Source organism: Lygodium microphyllum, chromosome 26 (genome assembly GCF_053477565.2).
Source record: "Lygodium microphyllum isolate KBCC chromosome 26, Lygodium_microphyllum_v1.1.10, whole genome shotgun sequence".
Lineage (NCBI taxonomy): Eukaryota > Viridiplantae > Streptophyta > Polypodiopsida > Schizaeales > Lygodiaceae > Lygodium > Lygodium microphyllum.
The window spans coordinates 99,220,673-99,246,187 of NC_141160.1; the positions used below are offsets into that span (position 1 = coordinate 99,220,673).

The following is a 25,515-nucleotide window of genomic DNA, read 5'->3' on the forward strand; positions in this document are numbered from 1 at the left end:
GTTTCTCCCAGTACTTGATTCCATTAGAAGGAAGCTGACATATTGGAGAACGACTCACCTCTCCCTAGTGGGTGGGGCCCTAGTGGTCAACCATGTCCTCTTAGCAACAACCTAGTACATTCCTTTTGTGTTTTTCCTCATCCGGTGTGGCTTAGCTTTGCCATTTCGTGTAGAATTTTCTTTAGGTTAGCTTGGATAGGTCTTAGGACTCTTGGGCCAAGGTGGCATGGGCAACTATCATGGGATATTGCTTTGAGGAAGGGTTGGGGATTATTGATCCAAACTATCAGAGTTTGGCTCTATTGGGCAAGTTGGTGGTTTGTGAGCTCACACCAAGGGGTAGACATGGAAGGCCCTTCTGCATGAGGGCCTTCAGGAGTGCACGCCATGGCTTGGTGGAGAGTGGAGGCCTTCCTTGCAATGGATTTTCACATCAGCCCAAATCGGCCCACCTAGATCCTCCTCCTTGTGCAGTTTGCTACGAGTATGTTAGGAGGTGCGTACGGCCGTGGTTTAGAGGCCCCCAATATGTTAGGAGGAGGTAGACCACTAGTAGGTGGTTTGTTACCCCCAGGTTTGCGATTGAGACAGGGTCTAGATTAGTGAGCGACCCCACATCCAATAAGGGAGATCTACTAACTGGTTAATCGGGTGGTTTTATGGTAGGTGTCTGGCTCACCAATAGGGAGTTGAGTTGAGTCAAGAGGAGGCAACAATCCCATAAGACCTCTATTGCTTTGTAATTGGTCAAGGATTTTATGGTAGGTGTCTCGCGCTCACCAATAGGGAGTTTAGTTGAGTCAAGAGGAGGTAGCAATCCTAGAGTACCTCTATTGCTTTGTCATTGGTCAAGGATTGTGCAACTTTTCTATCGCTTATTTACCAAAGCTCAGAAGGCTGGGTTGTGTGTATGCTCTTCTAGATTCACAAGACTTTCTTTTTCTTATTTCCTTATTATTACCTCATTTTCTTGATAAAATTAAATGAAAATTAACAATAACAACTATAGTTGGGACGATTTTCCTTTAACTGGGAATTTTCTAAAGCACCGAACCTGGGAATGAACTTACTCAACCGGAACACATCATAGGCCCTGCACGAGTCTGCAGCTCATCGCGCATTCCGACCGATTCCCTTCATTGGAGCTTCATCGCACGCCATTCGACCTGCAGCCGCTTCGCCGTCATCGAAAAACTAGCTTGCTTTCTGAGATACAAGCTACCATGATCGACTTTTAATGGCCGCGATTTCCTGATATAACCATGGCTTTCTTGTCAAAGCCATCTTATCCCGTCAAGCCGAAGCTGGGGAGAAGCAATGCGATAAAAAATGCAGAATTTATCCCCTCGGATTCGACCCCCTCCTCTCCTGGAACGCCAGATTCGGCGCGTTTCCGCGTATTGAATCGTGACTCCTCGCGGAGCTTCAGAGTCGATGGACAGGACAGCAAGGAGGAACTCAATCAGCTTCTGAACATCCTAGGGCTTTCAGAGGGGCCTGATGCATTTGGCATCTCTCCTGAGGCTTGGGAGGCTGGAAAACTGCGCTCTGGATCGTTGGAGCGGTTTACCGGAGCACAGCACGCTCGGTCCAGGCAGGTTGAGGAGCAGCATCAGGTAGGGTTTTCTGGTCGGACATCTGGCGCAGAGAGAGGAAGCTCGCTTAGCCCTCAATTGCGACCAATCGGCCCTGTTGTCCAGTCCAGCTCCTCGTCATCAGACGATTCCATCTCATCGGATGCAAGCAGCTCTGTGCCTCACAGACCTTTTTTTGCCCACATAGAGCCATCTCAGGATCAAGTGCTCTTCAGCCATGTTGAGCCTCCCCAAGCACAAAGCCGTGGCCTCTTCATTTCAAGGTGTGAGGAAGGGAAGCCAATGCATGTCATTGAAAGGTACACAGTCCACTACTGAAGGCATGGTGGAGCATACAGCATTTTTCTCCCATTGGTTGACTTCAAGGTGAGTTTTTGCAGGGTTTCAGGCGAAGAGGAGAGGCACTTGGCTGTCGCTGGGTCTAGTGCAGAACGTACCGTTAAAATGTGGCGTTCCAAGTCTGAGGATTCGGACTATCCTACAAGCAATCCTGTAGGTCTTTCACCCTTGGCCAGAGAGACAGTAAGAGAATCAGTACTTCCTCCACCTCCTGTACGTAGTCAACCAGACAGAAATCCATTATCTACGCACGATCTTTTGTCCAGCTTAGCACCTGATGAGCCTAGTGGAGTAGACAACCGTGCATCACCAACCAGTTCGGGTCAGTCAACCAGTGATGAACAGGTAGAAAGTGATATTGCTAGTGAAGAGGAAGACACTCACAACTCCGAATCTGATACTGAAGTACAAGCATTGAATGACACTGGGGCAGTGGCACAACATCCTCTGCCTATTCAAGTTGGCAACACCTATCCAGCAAGTCTGACATCAGGTGAGACTGCGAGTGACAGGCCAGAACAGACTACTGGCACGATAAAGATTGGGTCTTGGAGAAAACTAGATTTATTGGGCAGTGGATCATTTGGCACAGTATATGAAGCATTGTCTGAGTAAGTGCTTTACTCTGCTTATATATGTAGCATTTGTTGCTCAGGAAAACTATTAAGTTGGCCTTGTTGATTTTATTTATGTTAATTTGATTCAGTCAAGAAATAATTGCTAACAAACATGATATGGAATAACATTCTAAATCCAGCATGCCAGCATTTATGCGTTTGTCTAAAACCGTAAACTTAATTTGCATGTACACCTACTTCTTGTAGATGATAGATGTACATCTTACATACATCATCGTTGCCACATGGTCAGAAAGTCCCTAGCTGGAAATCAAAGGTTTTAGGGTTGCTCATATGTCACAGTTGTCTTTTCTGGTAGTGGCAGGACTTACCAAAAGCTGATTTAACAGTGATCCTGAAATACCATAGGGTGCAAAAAAAGATAGTTCCTTTCCATTTTCATTGTATGCTTCATGGCTCTAAGGTGACTTTTGTCAGCTGTTGTCTCATTTTACAAAGATAATTAACGAAGACCTCTAGAGTAGATTGCATTATGACTAGTACGAGGTGCTGATACAAATTTAATCCCCTTGTGGGGCAGAGATGGAATCTATTTTGCAGTAAAGGAAGTCTCTCTTGCAGAACATGGCACGAAAGCTCAACAATCTGTATCACAGCTTGAACAGGTACTACATCAACTAAAACTGTTGGATCAATGTTGTCTCATTTTTACCAAGGAATGAGCTTTGTGAGCATCATTCATAACTTTGAAAGTTAGTTTATTGCTCATTAATTTTTCATAGAGGCATGGGCTTCTTAGGCATCACGACTTTTTTGTTTTGAGGATATCTTGCTTTGGCTCCCAGTTGAGCTGCAAGAGGTTGTTGGAACCTAGTGAGCTGCTACTGAGCTGGCAACTCTACTTCCGAGTTCAGAGGACATCACAAGTGTCTAGGGTTTAGCATCTCTTGTTTGGACACTTTGGGTTTGTAAGCTTGTTGCTTGTGGCCAACGCATCTAGCCCACTCTCTCTTTGAGGTCCTCATACAACAGTCAATAGGGTATTTCTTGATTTTATTTAGTACCTCATTTGTTTGTATACATATTCTTATTCATCTTCAACTCTGTATGCACATATCCTAGACAGAATCAATAACAAATTCAGGCCATGCCTTAGGAAACCCTAATCTCAGGCAAGCAAAGAAAGTTTTGGCAGTACTTACATTTCAAAAAGGACAATGGATGTACAATGAAAAAAGATCGATCTTTCCATAGGAATGTTCACGAATGAACACACCACGGAGCATTCTTTGCTCTAAATGTAATACTACTGGTTTGCTTTTTCGATCACAACAAAAAAGAAGTCATGCTTTTGTTACCCTTTAGTTATCAAGTCACATTCCTGGTGAGAAAATATGCTCTCATATAGGCCTTCAATTATACAATCAGATTTACTGATGAAATGTGCTTTGCAATGATAGCTTTATTCATTTATTTTTGGTGTATCTCATAGTTTAGTTCGTCATGTTGATCTCTTGTATTTTGTTAAAGGCCTCTATTATCAGTTGAAAAGTCAATATTGGGATTCCCTTCTTTGTGCTACTTTAATCAAGACTTGTGAAGCTTTCAAAAGACGCATTTTCTTTCTTTATATTGCCTCTCTTTATGGTACATATGGTCTAGGAAATTTCTCTAGACTTTGGTCGTGTGTATTTTTAAAGCAATCCTAGCTGGATGACTGTAACTATCTTTTCTGGATGTTGAATATCAAAGCCAAGCTTGTTTCTAGGAGATTATGGAGAGTCCAAAACTCAAACCATTGGGTATTGAGTATAGTCCAAGATTTGGCGGCAAATAAGCTTGGTTTGATTGTTGAGACAATTGTAGGTATGGATGCTCAAGCATGTAATTGTTGGGTGTAAAGTCCTTTAATCTCCATGTGTATACACCCTTATTTGTACCCTAATATACAAATACATTTTATTCTTTGTGTATCGACACTCAATTGGTACACTCATCTTGGGATTCTCTCACTCTCACTCTCAACACTACTCCTGCTCCATTTATGTCTCGCACTTCATTGCGCACTCGTCCCAACAAACTGGTATCAGAGCTGCAGCAAGAGTGTGCGCGCTTCCCAAGGATAGTGCAAGTTAGTTCTGTGTGTCTGCATGAAGGAGTGAGGCAGCTCACCTTTCAACTAGTTGAGCGTGAGCAGGCATTTGACTTGCAGGCGTGACTCAATAGGTAGGTCGATAGGCGACGGCGCAAGTGGGACGTGGTGCGACAGGTCAGGTGACTTAATAGGCTGGTCGGCAGAGGCGACGGTGCAGATTGGACGTGGCGTGATAGGTCAAGTGCGACAGGCCACGGGCATCACGCTTCGGCAGCTCCCTTTCATCATTTTAAAAAAATTATTTCATGCAGTCTATTCCCCTTCTCATTGGCAGGGATTTGCACGCATAAGCATAGCTCCCAGATTTGTGCATATTTATGCCCAAAAATTTGGGTGTTTTCCTAGATTTGATGCTGGGCATGCATAACAGTGACATTGGATCTGGAAATTGCAGAAATTGTGCACATTGGCCTTGAAAATTTTGGGGCTTTTCATGTATTAGTGAAATTTTGCTCAAGTGAGCTGAATTTACTGACATTGGTGCACTTTTGGTCGTCAGAAATTTAGGGCTTTTGCAAAATTTTGCCAAAATTACATGTTTTATGCTCTTGGGAACCCATATTAATGCAACTGGGGCAGATTGGTCAATGAAATGTTGTGGCTTTTGCTGAAATTTGTAAATTTTGGCAAAATTGATGTATGAAATGCACACTGGGGACATTGCTGAAGCAATCTTGGTGCTGTAAGGAGTGGAATTCGAGGTTATTATCTCCCACTTGTGAGATTTTGAAGAAATTGTAGAGAATTTTGGTGTTTCTATGTATTAGAAGTGCTTTTGGGCTCATATGTATACAATACACATGTTTGGCAGCTCCCATTGAGTTGATATATTGCTGAATATTCATGGTGCAGCAGTCTTAGTGATCAGTTGCAGATCTGGGATTGTTGAAAATGTATTTTTGGTGATATTGCTGAAGAATTGGTACTTAGCACTTTGCTGAATAATTTTCACTAATGCTTCTAGCCGCAGTGACACTAAATCCCTTCTTGAAATCAAGAGGTTTGATGGCACTAGCTTTGACTTGTGGAAGGACAGGATGCAAGGCATTTTGTTTCTCAAGGACCATGATGGTACTCTCTTGGAAATCAAGCCTACAACTATGACAAATGAGGATTGGGCTAGACTCAACAAGAAGGCCATTGCATACATTAAAATAGCATATGATGATGTACTTACAGACATTAAGCGTCTTGTTACGGCTTATGCCATATGGAAAAAGTTGATGGGCACCTATGAAAATACAACTCCGGTAAATCAAATGCATCTTATGCGCAAGCTTGTGAACATGGAGTTGGACGAGTCTAAGCAAGCATTAGAGCATTTAAGTGCTTTCACAAGGATTTTGAGTCAGTTGTAGGACTCTGATTTGGAGCCTTAAATTAAAGGCTATTTTCTTGTTGATGACTTTGTATGATGGCTGGGAGTCTTTGGTTGGTTGTTTCACTAAGCAACAACCCTGCGTTAACCTTTGATGGTGTTAGGGGCTCTATTCTCAATGAGGAGATTAGAAGAAAGTCCAGTGGAGAAAGGAGCGGTTTTAGCCTATCATCTTAGAGGCAAGTCAAAAAAGAGGGGAAATGCAAAAAATAAAGGGAAAAGTAGGAGTAAAAGCAAGGGCAAACAACAAGATGTTACTTTCTATTAGTATAGACGTAAAGGGCATAAAAAGCCCGATTGTCGGTACTATAAGAAAGAGCAAGAAAGAAAGAAATAGCAAGGAAAGAAAAAGAAGGATGACAAGAAAGATGATGACAGCTGTCCCTCAAAAGAAGTTTGCAAAGGCAAATGTTGCATCTAGTGTGGTCATTGAAAAGCTCTCTGACACTGGAGGAATACTTGTTGCAGCCTCATGCAATGATGTAGATGTTATGGTAGCAGTAGGTGATATGCACATCACCAAAAAGGAGGTGATTGATGTCTTACTTTTAGCTCATGATGGGCTGTTCCAATCATGGATAGTGGACAACAGTGCCTCTTTTCATGTTACTTCCCCTTTGGAGTCTTTATCTGAATGTATTGTAGGTTGCCTGGGCAAGTTTTACTTGGGCAACAATTATGCATGTGAAATAGAGGGTGTAGGTACCATTTACTTGGCTCTTAAAAGTGGCGAAGAGCTGATTTTACAGGATGTCAAATATTTACTTGGCAGAAAGAAAAGTCTATTCGGGTAGCTTGATGTAAGAGGATATTTTACTACCTTTGGTGGTGGACCTTGGAAGGTCCACAAGGGCTCTATGCTGATTGTTAAAGACAGCAAAAAGGGGACTTCGTACTATTTGCATTGTAAAGCATTACTTGGCAAGTTTCTGGTTGTGGCTGAAGTTCATTCACAGATGAAACTTTGGCATAAAAGACTTGGCTATATGAGCCAAAAAGGCCTTTAGGTTCTCTCCTCTTTAGGGAGACTTGATGTAAAAGGCTTTGGTCTCGACTTTTGTAATGATTGCATATATGGAAAACATGTGAAGTCTCCTTATTACTATGGTGGTGTTAAGATTTCCAATGCTCGACTTAGTATACTCTGCTATGTGCACTATGCCATGTTAATTCACATGGGGGTGCATGGTACTTTGTTACTTTTATTAATGATTTCAATATAAAGTCATAGGTGTACGTGTTAAAGAGTAAAAAGTAAGTGGTGGATGCTTTTAAAAGGTTTCATGCCATTGTTACCACACAGAAAGGGCTTAAGTTAAAAGCTATAAGAACGGATAATGGGGGTGAGTATGCTTCTAATGAGTTCAAAAAATTTTGTGAGATGCATGGCATTAAGAGGGAGTTGATAGCCCCTTATAATCTTGCATCAAATGGCGTGGTTGAAAGATATAATCACACACTTTGTGAGAGAGTCAGATACATGCTGTCCACAGTCGATCTTCCGCAATAGTTCTGGGGAGAGGCTTTAAAACTACAGTTTAGAAAGGGCTTAAGTTAAAAGCTATAAGAACGGATAATGGGGGCGAGTACGTTTCTAATGAGTTCAAAAAGTTTTGTGAGATGCATGGCATTAAGAGGGGTTTACAGCCTCTTATAATCTTGTAGCAAATGGCGTGGATGAAAGATATAATCACACTCTTTGTGAGAGAGTCAGATACATGCTGTCCATAGCTGATCTCCTGCAACAGTTTTGGGGAGAGGCTTTAAAACTACAGTTCATGTATGCAATCACTCTCTCAATTGTGCATTGGAAAATGGCATTCCTAAAGAGGTTTGGTCTTGCAAACTTGGTCTTGCAAACTTGCTTCATATGACCATTTACATGTCTTTGGTTGTGATGCCTTTGTGCATGTTCGTGTAAATCAGAAGACTAAACTAGACATGAAATCCATCAAGGGCATCTTCATGGGATATGGAGATGAGGGAGAGATGGGTTATAGAGTTTTGCTTTCTTAGGATAGAAAGATAGTACGTAGCTGAGAAGTAGTATTTAGTGAGGCAAAGTTGCTGAAAAATGCTACACATGGTGACCTTGACAAAAAGGTCAAATTTCAGCACGAACAGCTAGCCATTCATTAACCATTAGCTGAAGATTCTGTTCCTTTTGGTGCCGAAAATGAGCAGCAACCTATTGTGCTACAGCCAGAACATAATGGACAGCAAATAGATGCACATGATGGAATAGGACAGCAAGAAGAACATGTTGAAAACAGGTTACAGTAGCAAGAAAATGCTGAAAATCAGCCACCAGGTGATGGTGTGCACATACCTGAGGATGTAGGTCCATTGCCTAACAATACAAATCATTGGATAAGAAGGTCTACACATGTTAGAAGGCAGTCGCAAAGGTTCTAGCCATCTTTGGATTGCATTTTATTGATTGATGAAGGTGAGCCTTTGACATTTAGAGAGGCATAGTCATGTGAAAACAAGAGAAAGTGGGAGCTTTGTATGGAGGCAGAGATAAAGTTTGTGTATGCGAATAACATATGGGAGCTTGTACCTTTGCCCAAGGATAGGAAAGCTATTCCTAATAAATGGGTTTACAAGGTGAAATGTATTGATGAGAAGCCCAAGTACAAGGCAGGTTTGGTTGCTAAGGGCTATACATTGAAGGAAGACATACACTTCCAGGAGGTTTTTTCACCAATGGTGAAGATGACTACGCTCCATATCTTGTTTGCTCTCATTGCATCCTTGGATTTAGAGTTGGATTAGATGGATGTGAAGATTGCTTTTCTTCATGATGACTTGGATAAAGAGTTGTACATGAAACAACTCGAAGGTTTTACTATTCCAAGGAAAGAGCTTTTAGTTTGTAAGCTGAAACACAGCTTATATGGGCTGAAACAAGCCCCTAGACAGTGGTATAAAAAGTTTGATACTTTTATGCTCATTCATGGATTTAAACGCAATCATGCAGATCACTACTTATACAAAAAAGGCTGATGATGGAAGTCTTATTGTGTTGGTCTTATATGTGGATGACATGCTGATTGCAGGAAAGCATGTGTACTTTAAATGCTCTTAAAAGGCAACAGAGTTCAGCCTTCTCAATGAAAGATTTGGGGGCAGTTGAACACATTTTAGGCATGCGTATTAAAAGAGAGAGAGGGTAGCACCTTTTGTTTCTCACAGGACAAGTTCATTAGCAAGGTACTTGATAGATTTAATATGGTTGGTGTTAAGCCTCTTGGTGTGCCTTTACCGTCAAATACAAAGCTTAGCAAAGCTGATTGCCCAAAAGATGATATAGTTGCTATTGCTATGAAGGGCATACCTTATGCATCAACTTGTGGTTCTTTGATGTATGCCATGGTTACAACTCGTCTTGACATTACTTATGCAGTGGGAGTTGTTGATAGATTCATGTCTAACCTTGGCAAGCCACATTGCTAGTAGTAAAATGTATCTTTAGATACTTAAAAAGATACATAGAAAAAGTATATATGCTATGGAAAGGGTACACTAGAGTTGCAGGGATTTCGTGATTCGGACATGGCAGGAGATCTTGACACTAGAAAATCTGCTAGTGGGTATGTCTTTACTTTGGCTGGTGGGGCTATTTCTTGGTGTTCAAGGTTGCAAGAAATTGTAGCATTGAGTACTACAGAGGCTGAATATATTTCAGCCATAGAAGCTTCTAATGAAGCTATTTGGCTTTGTTAGCAGATATGTCAGCTCATGTGTGAGTCTGAGTTGCAGATGCTTGGGCACATTATTTAGGTTATTTAGGCATTTTTTATTGTGCCATTTTATGGTCATATCGGGCGTTTATTGCTGGCCGACTTGAAATATTTTATGGCATTATTTGTGCCTATTTATTCTGGGCTCCTCCTCCTCAGTTGGTCAGTTCACCACCTGGAGGTCCCGTGGAGAGAGGAGCTGGTGGTGCCGGTGCCCACGCAGCCAGTGACTCACTGTTGTATGCGACAGTCTCGTGTCTGATATATGGATTCTATTTCTTGAGCATATATCTGAGTTCTCATCTGTATTGTGTTGTTTCTTTCCCTTCTCTTTTGTCTTGTGTTTTAGCAGTTTATTACAGCTTATGTTTACACTTCCATTGCTGTGCCACTTCTGACATGGTGCCCCTACTATGTTTTCTTGCTGATTTCAGGACTGTTTTCACCCTTGCTGATTAGGTGACTGCTGCTCCATACAGGCGACTTGTTTTACTTGCGTTTTTTGTAGATTTGCCATTGCCTGCTGCCAATAGCTCCTCTGTTGCTTGCATTTTCAGTTTTCAGGCTGTTGCGATAGTTTTCCAACCTATTTGTGGCAGTGCTCAGTTTGCGTTTTTGGTGTTCCTGACTCCTTCTTGGCTGGGTGTTCTTGACTCTTTCCTGGCTTTTGGCAGTTTTTGACTGATTTTTTGACTTTTTGTAGCAGCTTTTGTCTTCTTTTGGTCAGATTTTGGGTTATAATGTATGAGAACTCTTGTTTTTTGCAGTCTGTGCTCGTGTTTTGGCTATGTTCCCTCTCCAAATACCTTCTCTTCTCTGCTTCTCTTCCAAATTCTCTACAGATGGCTCCTCCATGCACATCCATTGATGACGAGCTCCATGGAGGTTCAGGTGAGGCTCTTACAACTTCAGAGAGGGATTTGAAGACGAAGAAGTCGAAGGCTCAGTGTTACCATTGTGGCAAGAAGGGCCATTTATGGAATGATTGCAAAGAGTTAGCGGCTTCCAAGAAGAAAAAGGAGCTGAAGACGAAGCGGAATGCGGACTTCTCCGACGAGTCATCATCTGCCTCAGATTCTGACTTGATCCTTTAGCCAAGGTGAAGTCCAAGGCGCGGAGGGGATCCTCTTCTTCGGATCGTGGGAAGGGCTTGGTGGCCCCTTCCTCAGCTGCTTTCTAGTGGTGGTGATGAGGTCATCCCTCACAACTCTCCAGTGCCAGAGAGGGAGTATGAGAGGATGGTGAGATGGGGCAGCCCTAGCTGTGCCCCATCTATATTTCTATATAGATGCACAAGATCCAAAGAGAGACATCCTTGACGCATCGATCACAATTTGGAAGGTACAAATCCTGGAGCTAGGATTGATATCTAGGTTCATGATGGGTTGGTTCTTTGACAAAGAGCGGGTGGCTTTCGTTTGGAGCTCACATGAGGGGATATTTTGGCAGTCTGGCCAAAGGTAGGGAATTCATGGTCGCATATGTTTCAGAGATATTGTTGATAGGATGGTCATGTATGCTACTGAGAGACATTGGGTCAGACACAGAGATATGCTACGATCTTCTCTATTTTCCGGAACTGGTACAATCGTCATCGACTTTAGGTTCTCTCCGAGGCACCTTGGTGGTGGCTTGATCACCCACTACTTGGGTATCCACGGTTCTACTTGGTGGTTCTATGTTGTATGGTTTATGATTCATTCTCATTGTACCATTGTATTGTATCAGATCACCCATGATCTGAGAGAGGGCGTTAGTAGATCTGTCAGATCATGTGTGAGTTTGAGCTGCAAAGGCTTGGGCACATTATTTAGGTTATTTAGGCATTTTTTATTGTGTCATTTTATGGTCTTATTGGGCATTTATTGCTGGCCAACTTGACATATTTTATGGCATTATTTGTGTCTATTTATTTTGGGCTCTTCCTCAGTTGGTCAGTTCACCACCTAGTGGTCCCGTGGAGAGAGGAGCCGATGCCGGTGCCCACACAGCCAGTGACTAATTGTTGTATGCGACAGTTTCGTTCTGATATTTGGATTCTATTTCTCGAGCATACATCTGAGTCTCATCTGTATCGTGTTCTTTCTTTCCCTTTCTCTTTTGTCTTGTGTTTCAGCAGTTTATTACAACTTATGTTTACGCTTCCATTGCTGCACCACTTTTGACAAGCTTGGCCGTTTGGTCAAGGATTTTGGTCTTTCTTCTCATACTCCAGTGCTTGGTTGTGATAGCTAGAGTGCCGTACGTTTTGCTAAGAATGCCAAGTTTCATGCACGTACCAAACACATAGATGTTCAATACCACTTTATTCGATAGGTCTTGGATGATGGTCTTGTCACACACACTAAGGTCAAAACCTAAGATAACCTTGCAGATGTTCCCACTAAGAGTCTTGCAAAGGCTCAACATGAGCACTGCATTAGATTAGTGGGAGTTGGCTAGCTTAAAGGTATCACTTTGGGCCTTTAAGTGGGAGGTTGTTGGGTGTAAAGTCCCTTAATAATTGTGTATAAACTTACGGGTGTGAACACACCCTTATTTGTAGAACATACCTTTATTTGTACCCTAACATATAAATACATTTTATTCTCTGTGTATTGACACTCAACTGGTACACTCATCTTGGGATTCTCTCTTTTTTCCGTAAATCTTGGGATTCTCTCTCTCTCTCTCTCTCTCTCTCTCAACATTGCTCTTACTCCATTTCTATCTCACACTTCTCTGCGCACTCCTCCCAACATTAATGATTATCATGACAACAACTAACCCAAAGGTCATACTGATTAGACATCAAAGTCTTTGGCTACAATGTGGTAGATTTGAATAGATGAGTTTGAGACTTGAAATTTTGCTAGCTTTGCCAACTTTATAGAGTCATCTTTATGGGATTCCATTGAAAGAATCAAATATCATATGTGGTCCAAATCAAATCCCTCAAGCATAGGCTTGCTATAGTGGGGTCACTTTGGTGGAACTGGCTGGACATAAACTAACTTGCACATGCAAAACAAATCAGCAAATAAACTGGAAGACTTGTTGAACAGGACAGGCAAGAATTCTCTTGCACTATTTGACAGCAATTGGACTGCTGTCCACCTTCAATCTACTTAGAAGGCTGAGGATTTATCGGATAAGAGAGAGAATTTGTTGAGGAGAGAGAGAATGATCATTTTGGAGCTCTTGCAGCTTGTAAATCTGCCACTACGTGCTGCCAAACAACCCCAAAAGCTGTTGCCTATAGCTCTAGGGTCCAAAAATGCTGGCAGCTTCTCCTAAACAACAGCAAAATGCTGTTGCCTGCTACCCCGGGATCTCCTGCTGGCTGTTGCCTGGTCTAGCACCTCTCCTTGGCTGGAAACAGCTTCTACAGCTTGAGAATTGCTCTTCAACAGCCTCAGCCAGCCTTTAGCCTCTCCTAGACTTGCATGGCAGGTTTCCTCTCCATTTGACAAGTGGCATACCTTTTAATGAAAACTTAGCCTCTAGACTTAATTTCCAGCAATTGATTAATGGCTTGAAATTAATAATTCTCATCCTTGCCTATTATCTAGCCTTTGACGACACCACCATCTAATTTGAAAGTTGTCTAACTTTCATTCGCCTTAGTCTAAACATTAAATGTTTGTTTCTTCCTAGTCCAAATGATACCACAAATCATTTTTCAGGGCTCATTTAATGCCTTTGACCAAGATTAAGATGAGGCATGCCTTTGCAATGTTGCATTCTCACTAGCGTGGCCTTATCTATTGTTCTCTCTTATAGGTTTCCTCTTGGGTGGTGGTCTTTCATGTCTTGGATTGGAGGTGTTACCCTCATCATCAAGTACCAATCCCACAGAACTGTCCATTAACATCCTGAAAAGGCTTTATTTGTACAAAACACTTGAAAATCGCCAATTAATAGGGCATGTTGTGGCCATTCTCCAAGCCCCATTCATTCTTCATGCTCAATCAGTCGCTCTCTTCATTGATTGTTGTTCATCATTCCTCTTCAATGCTTGGTGGATGCTGCCCCAGTAGTGGTGTTGTTGCTGCTAACACCTGGAGCTGTTTGGAGCCGCCCACGTCAGTTGTAGCTGCTGCCAAGTCAGCTGGCTGCTGTCCAGCCACCTGCCCAGCCTGGAAGATTCCTGCCCACCGGCGTTTTTTGCACCTACCTTGGCATCTGCACCCACTGCTGTGTTTGACTGCTGTTCATGGCTATAGCTCTCTGTCCACATGAGCAGACCCGCATTTTTGCATTTGCAGCAGCCGTCCCACATTCATTGACTTTGCATTTGCTGATTTTGGCCCTGCTTGCACCAGCTATAGCCATGTTTCCTTTTTCAGTAGGCCGCCCTGATCATCGTCTTCATTTGGAGTACGTTTGGATTTTGACATCATCTTCTTTGTCACTAACAGCTCTTGAGGACTTTCTTTTGCTCCCTCTAGTGTGTCCATCATCACCTTGGTGTCTTCTAACGCCCCCTTGTTCTTTCCACAGGAGCATTCATTCATAAGTGCTGTGGCCTGGTTCGTCAAAATAGTGCAGTTGTCTTTGAGTTCTGATTGGCGTCATTGACTCAAGTTTTCTCAATCAGCACCGGTCCTCATGGAACCCTGAGGCTCACTCTTCCATCATATCGGCATTCAGCATGATACATTATTCATACTTTTTCCATGTTTCTGAATTTTGTGTCATAGTGTTAACCATGCACACTGTTTTCCTTGCAGAGCCTACCATTTCTCAACACTTTCCCATGAATGTGTAGGTGATGGGTGCCACAACCTGCACAATATACATGATGCAGTAAGCAAACAGCCACAGCGCACCCGCATTGCTTGTGCAGCTTATCCAAATTGATTCATTTTCATAATTGGTGGACTTTGCTAGAATTGCTCTTGTGACTAGACCCAATTAGATTTCCAAGTTTTGCCCCCTTTCTACGGTCACTGTGGTGTTTGATCCAACTTCACTGGTCCTAGCATAATGGGCAATTTCACTAACATAGAGACTTCTTTTAAAATAAAACTGTTGATATCCAAGGCCAAAGGAGCAATTGGTCTCGTTTCAGTTAGGTTAGTTCAATCCCAACCCAAAAGGAGACATGCACTTAATTTGTCCGTCTGCCCATTCATTGTTTGGCAGGCTTGCAGTTTCAGTTGTGTTTGCCAGCTTTTGGTATTTGACAGGCATCATGTCTCAATACCTTGCATGCAACCTCAAGTCTCTAGGCTGCTTGGAATTGTGCATTTAAAATGGGCATGGCCTCAAAGTATCTGGGAACTGATCTGCCACAGGACAGTGAGAATTCAGAAAATTTAAGTGGTTTGAAAAATACCTGATCAGAGTCAAGATTGAGAGCCTCAGTTTGTGGTGCAAAATTGCCAACAATTTTCTAGTATTAGCTTCGTGTTTTAATATGCACAATAGTGTAGGTAAAAATGAAGTTCAGTTTTTGATTTTGAAGCTTCTTGTCTGGTACTTTTGGGTAGGAAAAATGTGAATGTTTTAGCTTCTAACATATATTAAGGTTAAGTAATGTTGTTGTAATGTCTTTGTGTTATAATTTCAAAATCATTGAACAATTTTGTGTACTTTGTGCATGTCAGGAAATTGAAATTTTGAGTAAATATCAGCACGAGAATATTGTTCGGTACTTGGGCACTGAGAAGGTCTGTCCATCCTTGTTGAAGTTATGGAAGTCATTCTGTTTCGATTCTCTCTATGCCATTAGAATATTAGCTCGAGTCAATTTAATAATTGCTGTATATTTGGTTGTGGTGCATATTAAAAGTGGCTCACTATGCTTCATACTAGCACTATCAACAGAATTTTTTCCTGCATTAACTAAACTAGTCCTTGTATTTTTTAAATGTTCAAATATCTCGCTTTTATAGTGCAAATAAATTAGGATAAAGGTTTTGTTAATGTATCCTTCCTTTAGGATCTTATTGCAACTCAATTAACGACCTAAATATGTGGTGCATTCTGGATGGCCTTAACGTTTGACCTCAAGCAAGGGTGCAAATATTGAAACATGAACTTGATTTTAATAATGCTTGCTGTAGTATATATCCCTTAAATTGGGTCTAAAAATTCAAAGGATTCCTCCTAGAAATCAATAATTATATTTAAGACACATTAGATACTTGAGTTTGTGCTACATTTACATATGCCATCTCATCATAGTATTTAAAAGATGAAACGTGTACAAAATGAAAGCATAAAGTCTGAATGAGAGGTATCTAATCCAATCTTGATCAAGATTTGAAAAGTAAAAATGTCTTAATTTGTTTCGGAAAGTGTAGATTTGAATCTAATAAAAAAGATTGAACTGTGGGCTTTCATCCATTAGCATTCAATTGTAGGCCACGCCTTTATAGAATATGTCCATCGTGGGATGTTGTCGCAACTTCTCTGGCTTATCTATGCTAGCATGTGGGTGGGCATCCCCTAGGTTGGACAATAATGGATTTGATCCGGTGATAGAATGGGTGGTGAGTTGGTCTCCTTAGGGGCCATGGGTGTCTTGTGCAATGTGTAGCAATACCTTGCAAGTTGTTGTATGGTTGCCCCTTGGCAGGATGGTCTATCCAGAGCTATAGATGTGGAAGAGGAGGAGGCTATGGGAGTCATAATCCCATTGTCCTCAGTGGTGAGAATGCAAAGAATATCACTGTTATTCCTTACTGTTGCTGAATCAAAACTAAATGGAAGTTATAAACAAGACTTCCAACATAGAAGTGGTGTAGAGAGTATTAAATTCTCTTTGGGGTCCTAATGCAAACAAGAGTACTTGTTTTACCAAAACTATCAAGTGTTGAATCACTTTTGTGTAGGCAAACAATGTTTGTCGATGCCTTGATTTTTGTGCCTAAACTGATCAAAACATCAATTTAATGCTGTATCACCACCCATAGCATGCCTTTGTAGGCACATGAGCGAAAAGCCCTGATTTTTTTTGCAAAAATCTTGAAAAGTTGGAGAAATTCAGAATTACTTATAGCCAATGATAAATGTCAGTGAGGAATCTCGAGAATTGTAGCACCGATGGGAGTTGATTTCAGCAAAAGCCCCAGATTTTCTGATGGAAATTTCAAGAAAATTTAGAAATTAGGCAAGTCAATAAAAAACCCCTAAATATCCAAGCATTATGTTGTGTAAAATTGAAAATTTCTTTGAAATTCAAGATGAGATGGGCAATATGGATTGGAAATTGCACAAATTTTGGAGAACCCCCAAATTTAAAAATTAGGATTTTTACACTTAGGGCTTTTGAGTTTATCTGTGTTACTAAAAATGGTAGAGACAGGAAAGACGGATAGAAAATTGCACAAATTTTTGAAAATCCCCTAATTTAAAAATTAGAGTTTCTGCATTGTATTTCAGATTTGCAAAAAATGGCGGGCAAGGCTAAGAGAGGCTTCATGTAAGGTCACGTGCAAGATGCCCATATACCACACTAAAACATTGGGCATTGTGCATAGGATTGACCAATTCTAACCGGATTGGGCATATATGAGATGAAAGACTTGAGATCGAGTTTCTATCCATAGTATGGATAGTGTGTGCTACTCATTGCCTAGATCTTCTCATGAAAGATGTTGGCAAATTAGAGTGAGTGAAGAGGATTGTCGTTGATGCTCCTAAAATCGTTGGCTTCATTAATGGTAAGACTCGAGTACTTATGAATGTTCGCTTGTACTTGGATTTGGAGTTGAAGAAGCCATCGAAGACACAATTTGTGGCCACACGGCTTCTTCTTGAGCATCTCTATGATGCGTATAACAAACTCTAAAAGATGGTGGTCTTGGACAAGTTCAAGGATTGCTCGAAGGGGAGTCTACTATGAGTCAACAAGAAGTAAAAGTTGTTCAACAACCTTGCTTGAAGGAGGAATTTTAGTTTGAAGTGGGGGCAAAGTGATTGCAATCCTTGCATTGTGTAAAGTGCTTCGCATGACATATATAGAGGGGTCTACTCTAGGCCTCTTCTATTGCTTTATGATAAGAGGTGATTGCAGAGATTGAAGCATCTATTGTTTTGGATGTGGACAATGCTATCTATAGGTGAATGTATATGAGCTTTAGCTCTTTGCAAGCACACTTAGAAGTGTGAACTACGACTGTGCCTAAAGGGGGTAAATATTTGAAGATCTCCACTTGGAGCTAGAGATATAGATTGGCTAGTCTTCCACATGTGCTTAAAAGGGTGTCATTGTTTGAGCTTGTGTCACTAGTGATTAAGCATGCTGCATGCATATTGACATTTGTTATCCGTGGTTGTGTGTGGGCACGTAGATGGTACCAAGGCATGGCAATGGTTCGAGAAGCACTTCCATTGCCATTGCAAGTGCAGTCCATGAAAACACAACCAACTCTCTCTCTATGTGAGAGGCTAGAGAGCCCTAGTATGATGAGGGCAATGTCAATAGAGGTGACATTGCCGGGATTGCGATAAGTACTGTAGTCGTTTGTGAGCATCATTTTAGCTTTGATTCTAAGAGCGAGATGAGCACTCAGATAATTGTAATTTGTAGCCTCTAGATCCTTGCCCTTGAGTCTTGTTTCTAGATTCTTGTCTCTATGCACTATCTTTTTGTATGATTTGTATGAGGTGGTTGGTTTTGGCTCATTACAGATTTTGTGTTTCGTTACTAAACTCTCATTTCAACTCTTTTTTGTACCTATGTTTGAAATCTCTAAATGTTTTAAGTCCTAATATTGAGTATAGGCCTTAAAGTTAATACATATACGTTTTTCCCATCAGGTGTAAATGTATGTCTAAAATTTATTAGTTCGGTTATTACTGTGCTAACATCGAACAGTACTAATTGGACACCATCGGAGACATGACAACCCTAAGTCTAAGAAATTGCACGTGTAGTGTTCGACATGTGCAGTTCCATCAATTATTAAGGTTTTGTGAGTATATAATCAAGGAATTAATGTCTAGGTTTGTGTATACATGTATTAGTCCAATTAAAATGAATGTGAAAGTGTAAGTTTTGCTGGAATTTATTAAAGTTGGTGTTGGCCAAAGTTTTGGGCTGTGATATTTAACAGATTAAGGAGAAAATAATTAGATTTTAATGTTGAATTTGATTGTTTGATTGGAAAATAGGTAAAACATAGGTAAGTAGAAGAAACACATGAAAGCCAGAAGAACACAATTTTCCTAGCACACAAAGGCTATATTTGATTGATCATGTTTGCCACTAGGCAGTTCATTGCCTTACATTGCTGGTTGCTCTTGGAGTTGGTCACGCTGTACTGCTGTTTTTCATGCCAGGGATGCTGTTTCAAGGTTGGTGATGGCTGTTCCATGGCAAGTGATGGTAGGATTGAGTAGGCAGTGGCTGTCTAGGAGTAGGGTAATGCTGTCCACGGCTGGGTGATCCAGTTTTGGGCTGATTGTGTGGTTCAAAGGCTAGTTTGAACACTTCTGCATCGTTTTGTGTTCTTCATGTTGTGATTTGTGGCATTTGGATGGATACATCATGATAGATCTTGTTGGAGGGCTTTCTTTTGGACTGATTGTGAAGGATTTGGGTAAGACTGTGATCTTCTATGGGAAGGTCAGAGTGCTGGATGCATAGTAAGTAAAGATCTTATCTAGTTTGAGTCTTTTTGGTAGTGTAGATGGAGAATCTTGCAAGATCCTGTGTTTGAGCAGATTGGCTTTCTTTTGCCTTTGTGATTTCATAGCAGATATTCTCAGATTTGGTATTCTTGGTCTTGATTGGTGAGAGTAGTTGGAGGCATGTACTTGAACATGGTAAAAAAGGAGCATTTCTCAGTAAACCTTAATTAGCTAATTAAAACAGCCCCAAAACTCAAACTTTAATGCCAGAAGAATGTCGATGTCCCGTAAACAAACTTGGTTGATTTCTCATCTATAAATAGATAGTGTGCTCAGCCATTCAGCATCCTGGTCATTCCAGCCATCAGCCCCCTTCATTGTGCAGTTGCCTCCACTCCTCTGACTGCTGGCATGTCTGCTTCAGCACCTGGTGACCTGCTACCAGCTGCCACCCCGCCATTTGGAGACCTGTCCATGCTGTGTTTTCCAGCTCACTGCTGATATCAGCTGCCGCATCATCATTGCGGCCTATTTTCTTCATTTTCTGCCCCGGAAGCCAGGAGACAGGCTGTTGACTCTTCTGCTCAGTCTGGACAGACTTCATGACTGCTGCAGCCCCTGATTTGGCCTTCCCAGCTACTGGCCTGATCAGATTTGGTGCAGGTACGGCCACATATCAGCTTCTTCTGCTGTGGCCTTGTTCTTAGAGGCCTCCCTCAGCCCATCTTGGCTTTGACTGCTGGTTACAGCCCTTATCTGTCTCCAGTGGACATCACTCTCTGACTATTCCCTCAGCCTGCTCCCATGAGAGTCATTGGCTGTTAGACAGCTTTGTCTTTGAGCATCTTGTACATTCATTCATTTATTTCCTTCAGAGTTCTCTTTCTTCTCTATTTGTGTTTTTGCATTTTTGTCTAAGTTACTGTATTTTAGTTGTGATTCATTTTGTGTTTTCTTTGTGCAAACCCTACCATATCTTCACATGGTATTAGAGTGGGTGCTCTTCTAAAGAGTATCCTGTGGGCTATGGAAATCATGGAGACTTGGTTGAGCAAGGTGCACATGGGACATGTAACTAACTCACAATGGCTGAGACTTCTCCCTCTTGGGAAGCTAGGATGCTTTTTTCCATTTCTCCATCATTGATGGTCTTTGAGGGGGACAAGACATCATCCCTTTTTTCATGTTTATCAGATATAGGGCTTATGAAGAAAGTGGAGTTTAGTAAATTCATGCATATCAAATATTCTTGCTAATCTTGAGACATTTGTGAGTCTTGCACATCAGTTAGGATCATAGCTCCTCTATTCTCTATAGTTCTTTGTTGCTATGTTCTGTTTTAAGATTAAGTGCTTGCAAGTTAAATTTGATCACCCTTTATTTTACGGAAGATTGGTTTCATTGTTTCATTGGATACATTAGCAACTCCCTCAAGGGAGTGAGTTTGCGGTTGCTTTGATGCAAGCACTTATCAAGGATGTCTCATAGGGAATGGAGCAAGGCGTTTTTTGATGGATTGAGATCTATGGACAAGATGTATGTCATTATGCTTATGATGTACAAGAGGGGTTGGAGCTCCAGTAGATGGATGATGTTGCTTTAAAGTGCAGGGAGCTTGGGAGTGTTGTGTGGGTGCGGAGTAATTGTGCGATTAATTTGATAAAGAATGAAAGAAGTAATGAATGCACAAGAATACTTGATCACAAATGAGAGGTGATGTATTAAGGAGAGAGAGGATACAATGCTCAACACAATCACAAAGAAAATGCCACACATATGTGCTAATGGTGCATAAAGTATATTTTTATAATAAAAAGGAACCCTAATGGCTTAACCATCATAGGGAACCTTAAATAAAACCTTAACCCTAGTGTCACTTCGTGCTTGGGATACTAGGGCAACAACTACATTTAATGATAATTTAAATGCTTAGGGATCTTGGATCATGGTTCAAAGAGCATCAATGCGTAGCCCATGAGATGGCCTACAAATTCCCCTTCATGAAATGGATGGATTGATCTAGGAGCAATGACAAAATCCTAGAAAATAAAAGAAAATATGAGGTCATGGTTGCAAAATTTTATTCAAGTGGATATAGCACCCTATGACAATACAGAGTATGACAGATCATGAAACAAAAGGAATCAAGTTTAAGGCTTGTCGAAAAGCCTAAAAATTTGGTTGAAGATAAGACTTCTTAAAAAGATATGCCAAGTTGTCTTTGGTGGGTATATAAGACAACTTTCTATCTCTAGCTCACATCCTCCATGAACATAATGATAATGAGCTTCTATATGCTTTGTGCGGGCATGGAACATTGGGTTTCGTGCAATGGCCGAAGCACTGTGGCTATCAGCGTAGATAAGTATCGGAGTTGTCTCGTGCACATGAAGATTTGCAAGTTGTGGAGCCAAATACACTTTAGTGTGGCTGTGAGGCTACTTTGTACTCAGCTTCACAGTGGAAGTAGCAATTGTAGTTTGTTTCTTGCTAAACCAAAAAACAAGAGATTTACCCAAGAACAAGGAGTTGCCACTATGAGAAACATGAGAATCTAAACATCCAACCCAATTGTTGTCAGAAAATCTATGCAAAAAGAGTGAAGAATCAGCCTTGTAGAAAAGGCCAAGATCCTGGGTGCTTTTAAGATATCGAAAGACACGCTTCACTACGTGCCAATGAAGTATTGAACGGATGTCTATAAATTTGCTCAATTAGGAGACAACAAACTCAAGATTGGGTTGCCCATAGTTACCAACTGCAAGGTGGTAGCAAAACCTTGATATGACTCCAGTAGGCCATTAAGAGTAATGGAAACAAGCTAATTATTTGGGACCTCTTCATTAATATTTAATATCGTTCAATAAGATACTTTGATGTCAGTGAGATAGGCATCCATGTTACCTCCTCCTTCCATGCAAACATCTTCTAGTTGCTTATGTAGGTAAGCAATGCACGTTTCATTGCGCACTTGATGCAATGATGCAAGCTTACTTGATGCAATGATGCAAGCTTATCCCATGCATCCTTAGTTGTCTTGCATGATTGAATGTGTGGATGATAGCTCTCTTCACAAATAAAGCAATTAAGGCATGTGCTTGGGCATCACGGCCATCCCATCAAATATGCTCGAGTGGGAGGCGATGTGGAAAGAGGAACAAGATTGGGCATCATGAGAGCCACCTCTCGATGTGGAGGTGGGAGGTAGTGCGAGTGTTGGAGAAGCCAGCCTTTGCTCGGTGCCCTTGACGATATGCTTGAAATTCTTCGCGATGATAACATGTTGCATCATGTAAGCCCACATTGGGTAATTGGAGCCATTGAGCTTGTCGTTGGCGCAAGCATACCCAACAAATCATTATTTTTATTGGCTTTGAGTGGTAATCAGCAATAAAATAATAATTTTCCAAGCGGGGGGAGAGAATAAATACTTGCATAATAAGAAACTAGTGATAGAAGAGATGTGGGCCCTTCAATGAAGTCGAATAATATGAAGAATAATAAAATTCTCTTGCTGTTTTTCTGCTGAGAAGAGAGAAGAAGATGCTGAAAATAATAAATTTCAGAAATAAATATTACTTGAACAAGGCGGTGGTCAGCATTATGCTGGAATCAGAGATTAATGGCTGAGATGCTTCAATAATATGGATAACAACAGAATTTGAGAGAAATCGCACAGTGAATGCACTGAAATAATGGAATTTGTCTTAAATGTGAGGTAAAAAACAGGACCAGTGCAAATAATGTGAAATTTGAGCATGGCAAGGCCAAAGAAGGCGATTTGGGCAAAGGCCCAAATTTGTAGTGCCTTGGAAGCAAAATTGGGCAAAAGCCCCAAAATTTACCCAAAATTTGAAGAGAAATTGAAGAAATTGGATAAAATTATTGTCTAATTGATGTTGAACATTGTGCCTCGAGGTGGATTGAGCCTCAAGTTTGAAGAAATTTGTGAATTTTAAAAAAGCCCAATGTTTTTGAAGAAATTTGGGTCAAAGTGAACTTGAATGGCGAAAGACCCCTAATTTTTTGTGAAATGTTTGCCTAGATGATGTTGAATGTTGCGCTTGTTGATGAATTGAGTGTCAATGGCGATGAAGAATGCCAAATTTTGAAAAAGCCCCAAATTTGGTGAGGGAAAAGGAGTATAATTTGGCCAATTCAATGAAACGTTCTCAGTTTAGGCCGATGGCGAAGTTCTATTTTTTGATGAAGAATTCTTGAGAAATAATGAGAAGCCGCGATGGCGAAATTTTGTTTTTTGGTGAAGAATTCCTGAGAAATAATGAGAAGCCGCAAATTTTGGATGGGATCTAGGGTGTATTGGGTGATTTTGGTGGAAACCAAATTGGTCTCAAACTGTGCTTGGGTGGGGCATTGAGTGTGAACAGGGGCTTTAATTGAGAAATAAATAAATAAAATAGAATATTTTGAGAATAAATTTGGGGGGTCAAAGTTGTTGGTAGATGGGCAGTAGATTGTCAATGATGTGGTACCAAAAAAAGATGTTTGTTGGCAGAAGACGTGAAGGCAATAGGTGTCGGTTGACTCAAATAGTCAATTGTGAATGGCGCGTCGGTTGGTTAGTGAACAGGTGTAGGTAAGGCAAACAGATAGTGCTTTGGATGACTAGGGGCGAACGGGCAGGACAGATGTTGCGATTTTTGCAAGTGACTAGATGAGGCATGTTTCTACACCACCAAGTAATAGCTTCAAGCAGCCACTAGACTATGAAGGTGGTGATGTTTCCTAGTTGTGGGTGTGGGGAGGTGTAGAGGTCAATGACAAGACTAGGCACCAAGGCCTAAGCAAGGGCAGTGCCGCAACGGTGCTAGGGTAGAATGGGCATGCCCCAAGTGGTGATAACAAGCACATTGACATGCAATGGTCAAGAACCATTGATTGGAGCGACAAAAGCTAGCGCGGTGGCAACGGCTTTGTGTAGCACCCGATTGAGGTGTGGCGCTCAATGGCAGTGGCAAGTGGCTTTGATACCATTATTGGCCTAGGTGTGGAGTAATTGTGTGATTAATTTAATTAACAAATGCAGAAGAATACTTGATCACAAATGAGAGTTGATGTATTAATGAGAGAGAGAGAGAGAATACAATGCTCAAGGCGATCACAAAGAAAATGCCACACATGTCCTAATGAGACATAAAGTGTCTTTTTATAAAAAAAAGAAACCATAAGGGCTTGATTGTCATAGGAAACCCTAAATGCAACCCTAACCCTAGTGTCACTTAGTGCCTAGGACATTAGGGGCAACAACTACATTTAATGACAATTTAAATGCCTAGGGAGTATACCAAGCAGAGTTGCTCAGTGCAGCAGATAGGTTCACCCAACCCTAGAGTGCAATGGAGACTTTTACCGAGCTTATGAAGAATCCCAAGTTTCTTGCATTATTGGATTCTTTTGAGCCGACGAAGGGGAAGTAGTAGGATAGACCAGTTGGAGAACCCAATGGTCTGGAAACAGCCCATTGGTTACAAAGCCATGCCAATGTATTGCTTGACAACCATGATGAAAGACTTGATTTTCTCTCTCCTACTCCAGTTTGTAGAGAAATACTTGATTTTTTTTTTGCATAGCAATTTTTTGTTAACATGTGTGCATTTGCACATATTTTCTTGATGTATGAGAGTGCATAATACTCCTCACTCTCAGGTTGATAATTGATTTTAATTGACCTTGACCCTAATGGACTTGAGTTGAGCAGAAATACATTACTGTAAGAGTGATAAATACTTCTCCCTCTTAGATTGGTTGTAATTACTTAGTCTTTGGCAATTGTGATTGAGCTCAACTGTACATGACTTGGGTTGAGAAGAAGTACATTATTTTGGGGCCGAGGAGGAGAGGGGTTTACCCATCTTCAGCCTCGACTTGTCTCTATCTCTTTTGTGTGTCCATGGCTATGATCATTTCTGAATAATTGTTGTCTCTAGATTCAGTCATTCATTTTTTCAAATTCCTTGAAATATCTAGTCATGGAATAAGCAAATAGTCTACTAGATAAGCATATTTTGGTGTAGAGGGCACTTGTAGTTCTGCACAACAAGGTCAACCTAGTTTTTGGTGTTTTGTTGAGGAGGCCACGAGCTGTTTTCTGACAGCTGAACATGCTTGTATTTTGAACCCTTCAATTATCCATCAGTAC

At 41.1% G+C, this 25,515-nt stretch overlaps 1 protein-coding gene across 4 annotated transcripts in view; it reads left to right on the plus strand.

The window, feature by feature from the left end:
• Positions 1–1,043: 1,043 nt before the first annotated feature.
• The window catches only part of LOC148013596 (mitogen-activated protein kinase kinase kinase 9-like), a 33,773-nt gene continuing 9,301 nt past the window's right edge, over positions 1,044–25,515 (plus strand). For all 4 annotated transcript variants that reach the window (XM_087667615.1, XM_087667617.1, XM_087667616.1 and 1 more), the window contains exons 1-4: positions 1,044–1,894; positions 1,976–2,545; positions 3,093–3,177; positions 15,383–15,445. In XM_087667615.1, coding sequence (XP_087523741.1) covers positions 1,263–1,894; positions 1,976–2,545; positions 3,093–3,177; positions 15,383–15,445 — 1,350 coding nt within the window. In that variant the 5' untranslated portion in view covers positions 1,044–1,262. The remainder of the gene's footprint in view (positions 1,895–1,975; positions 2,546–3,092; positions 3,178–15,382; positions 15,446–25,515) is intronic.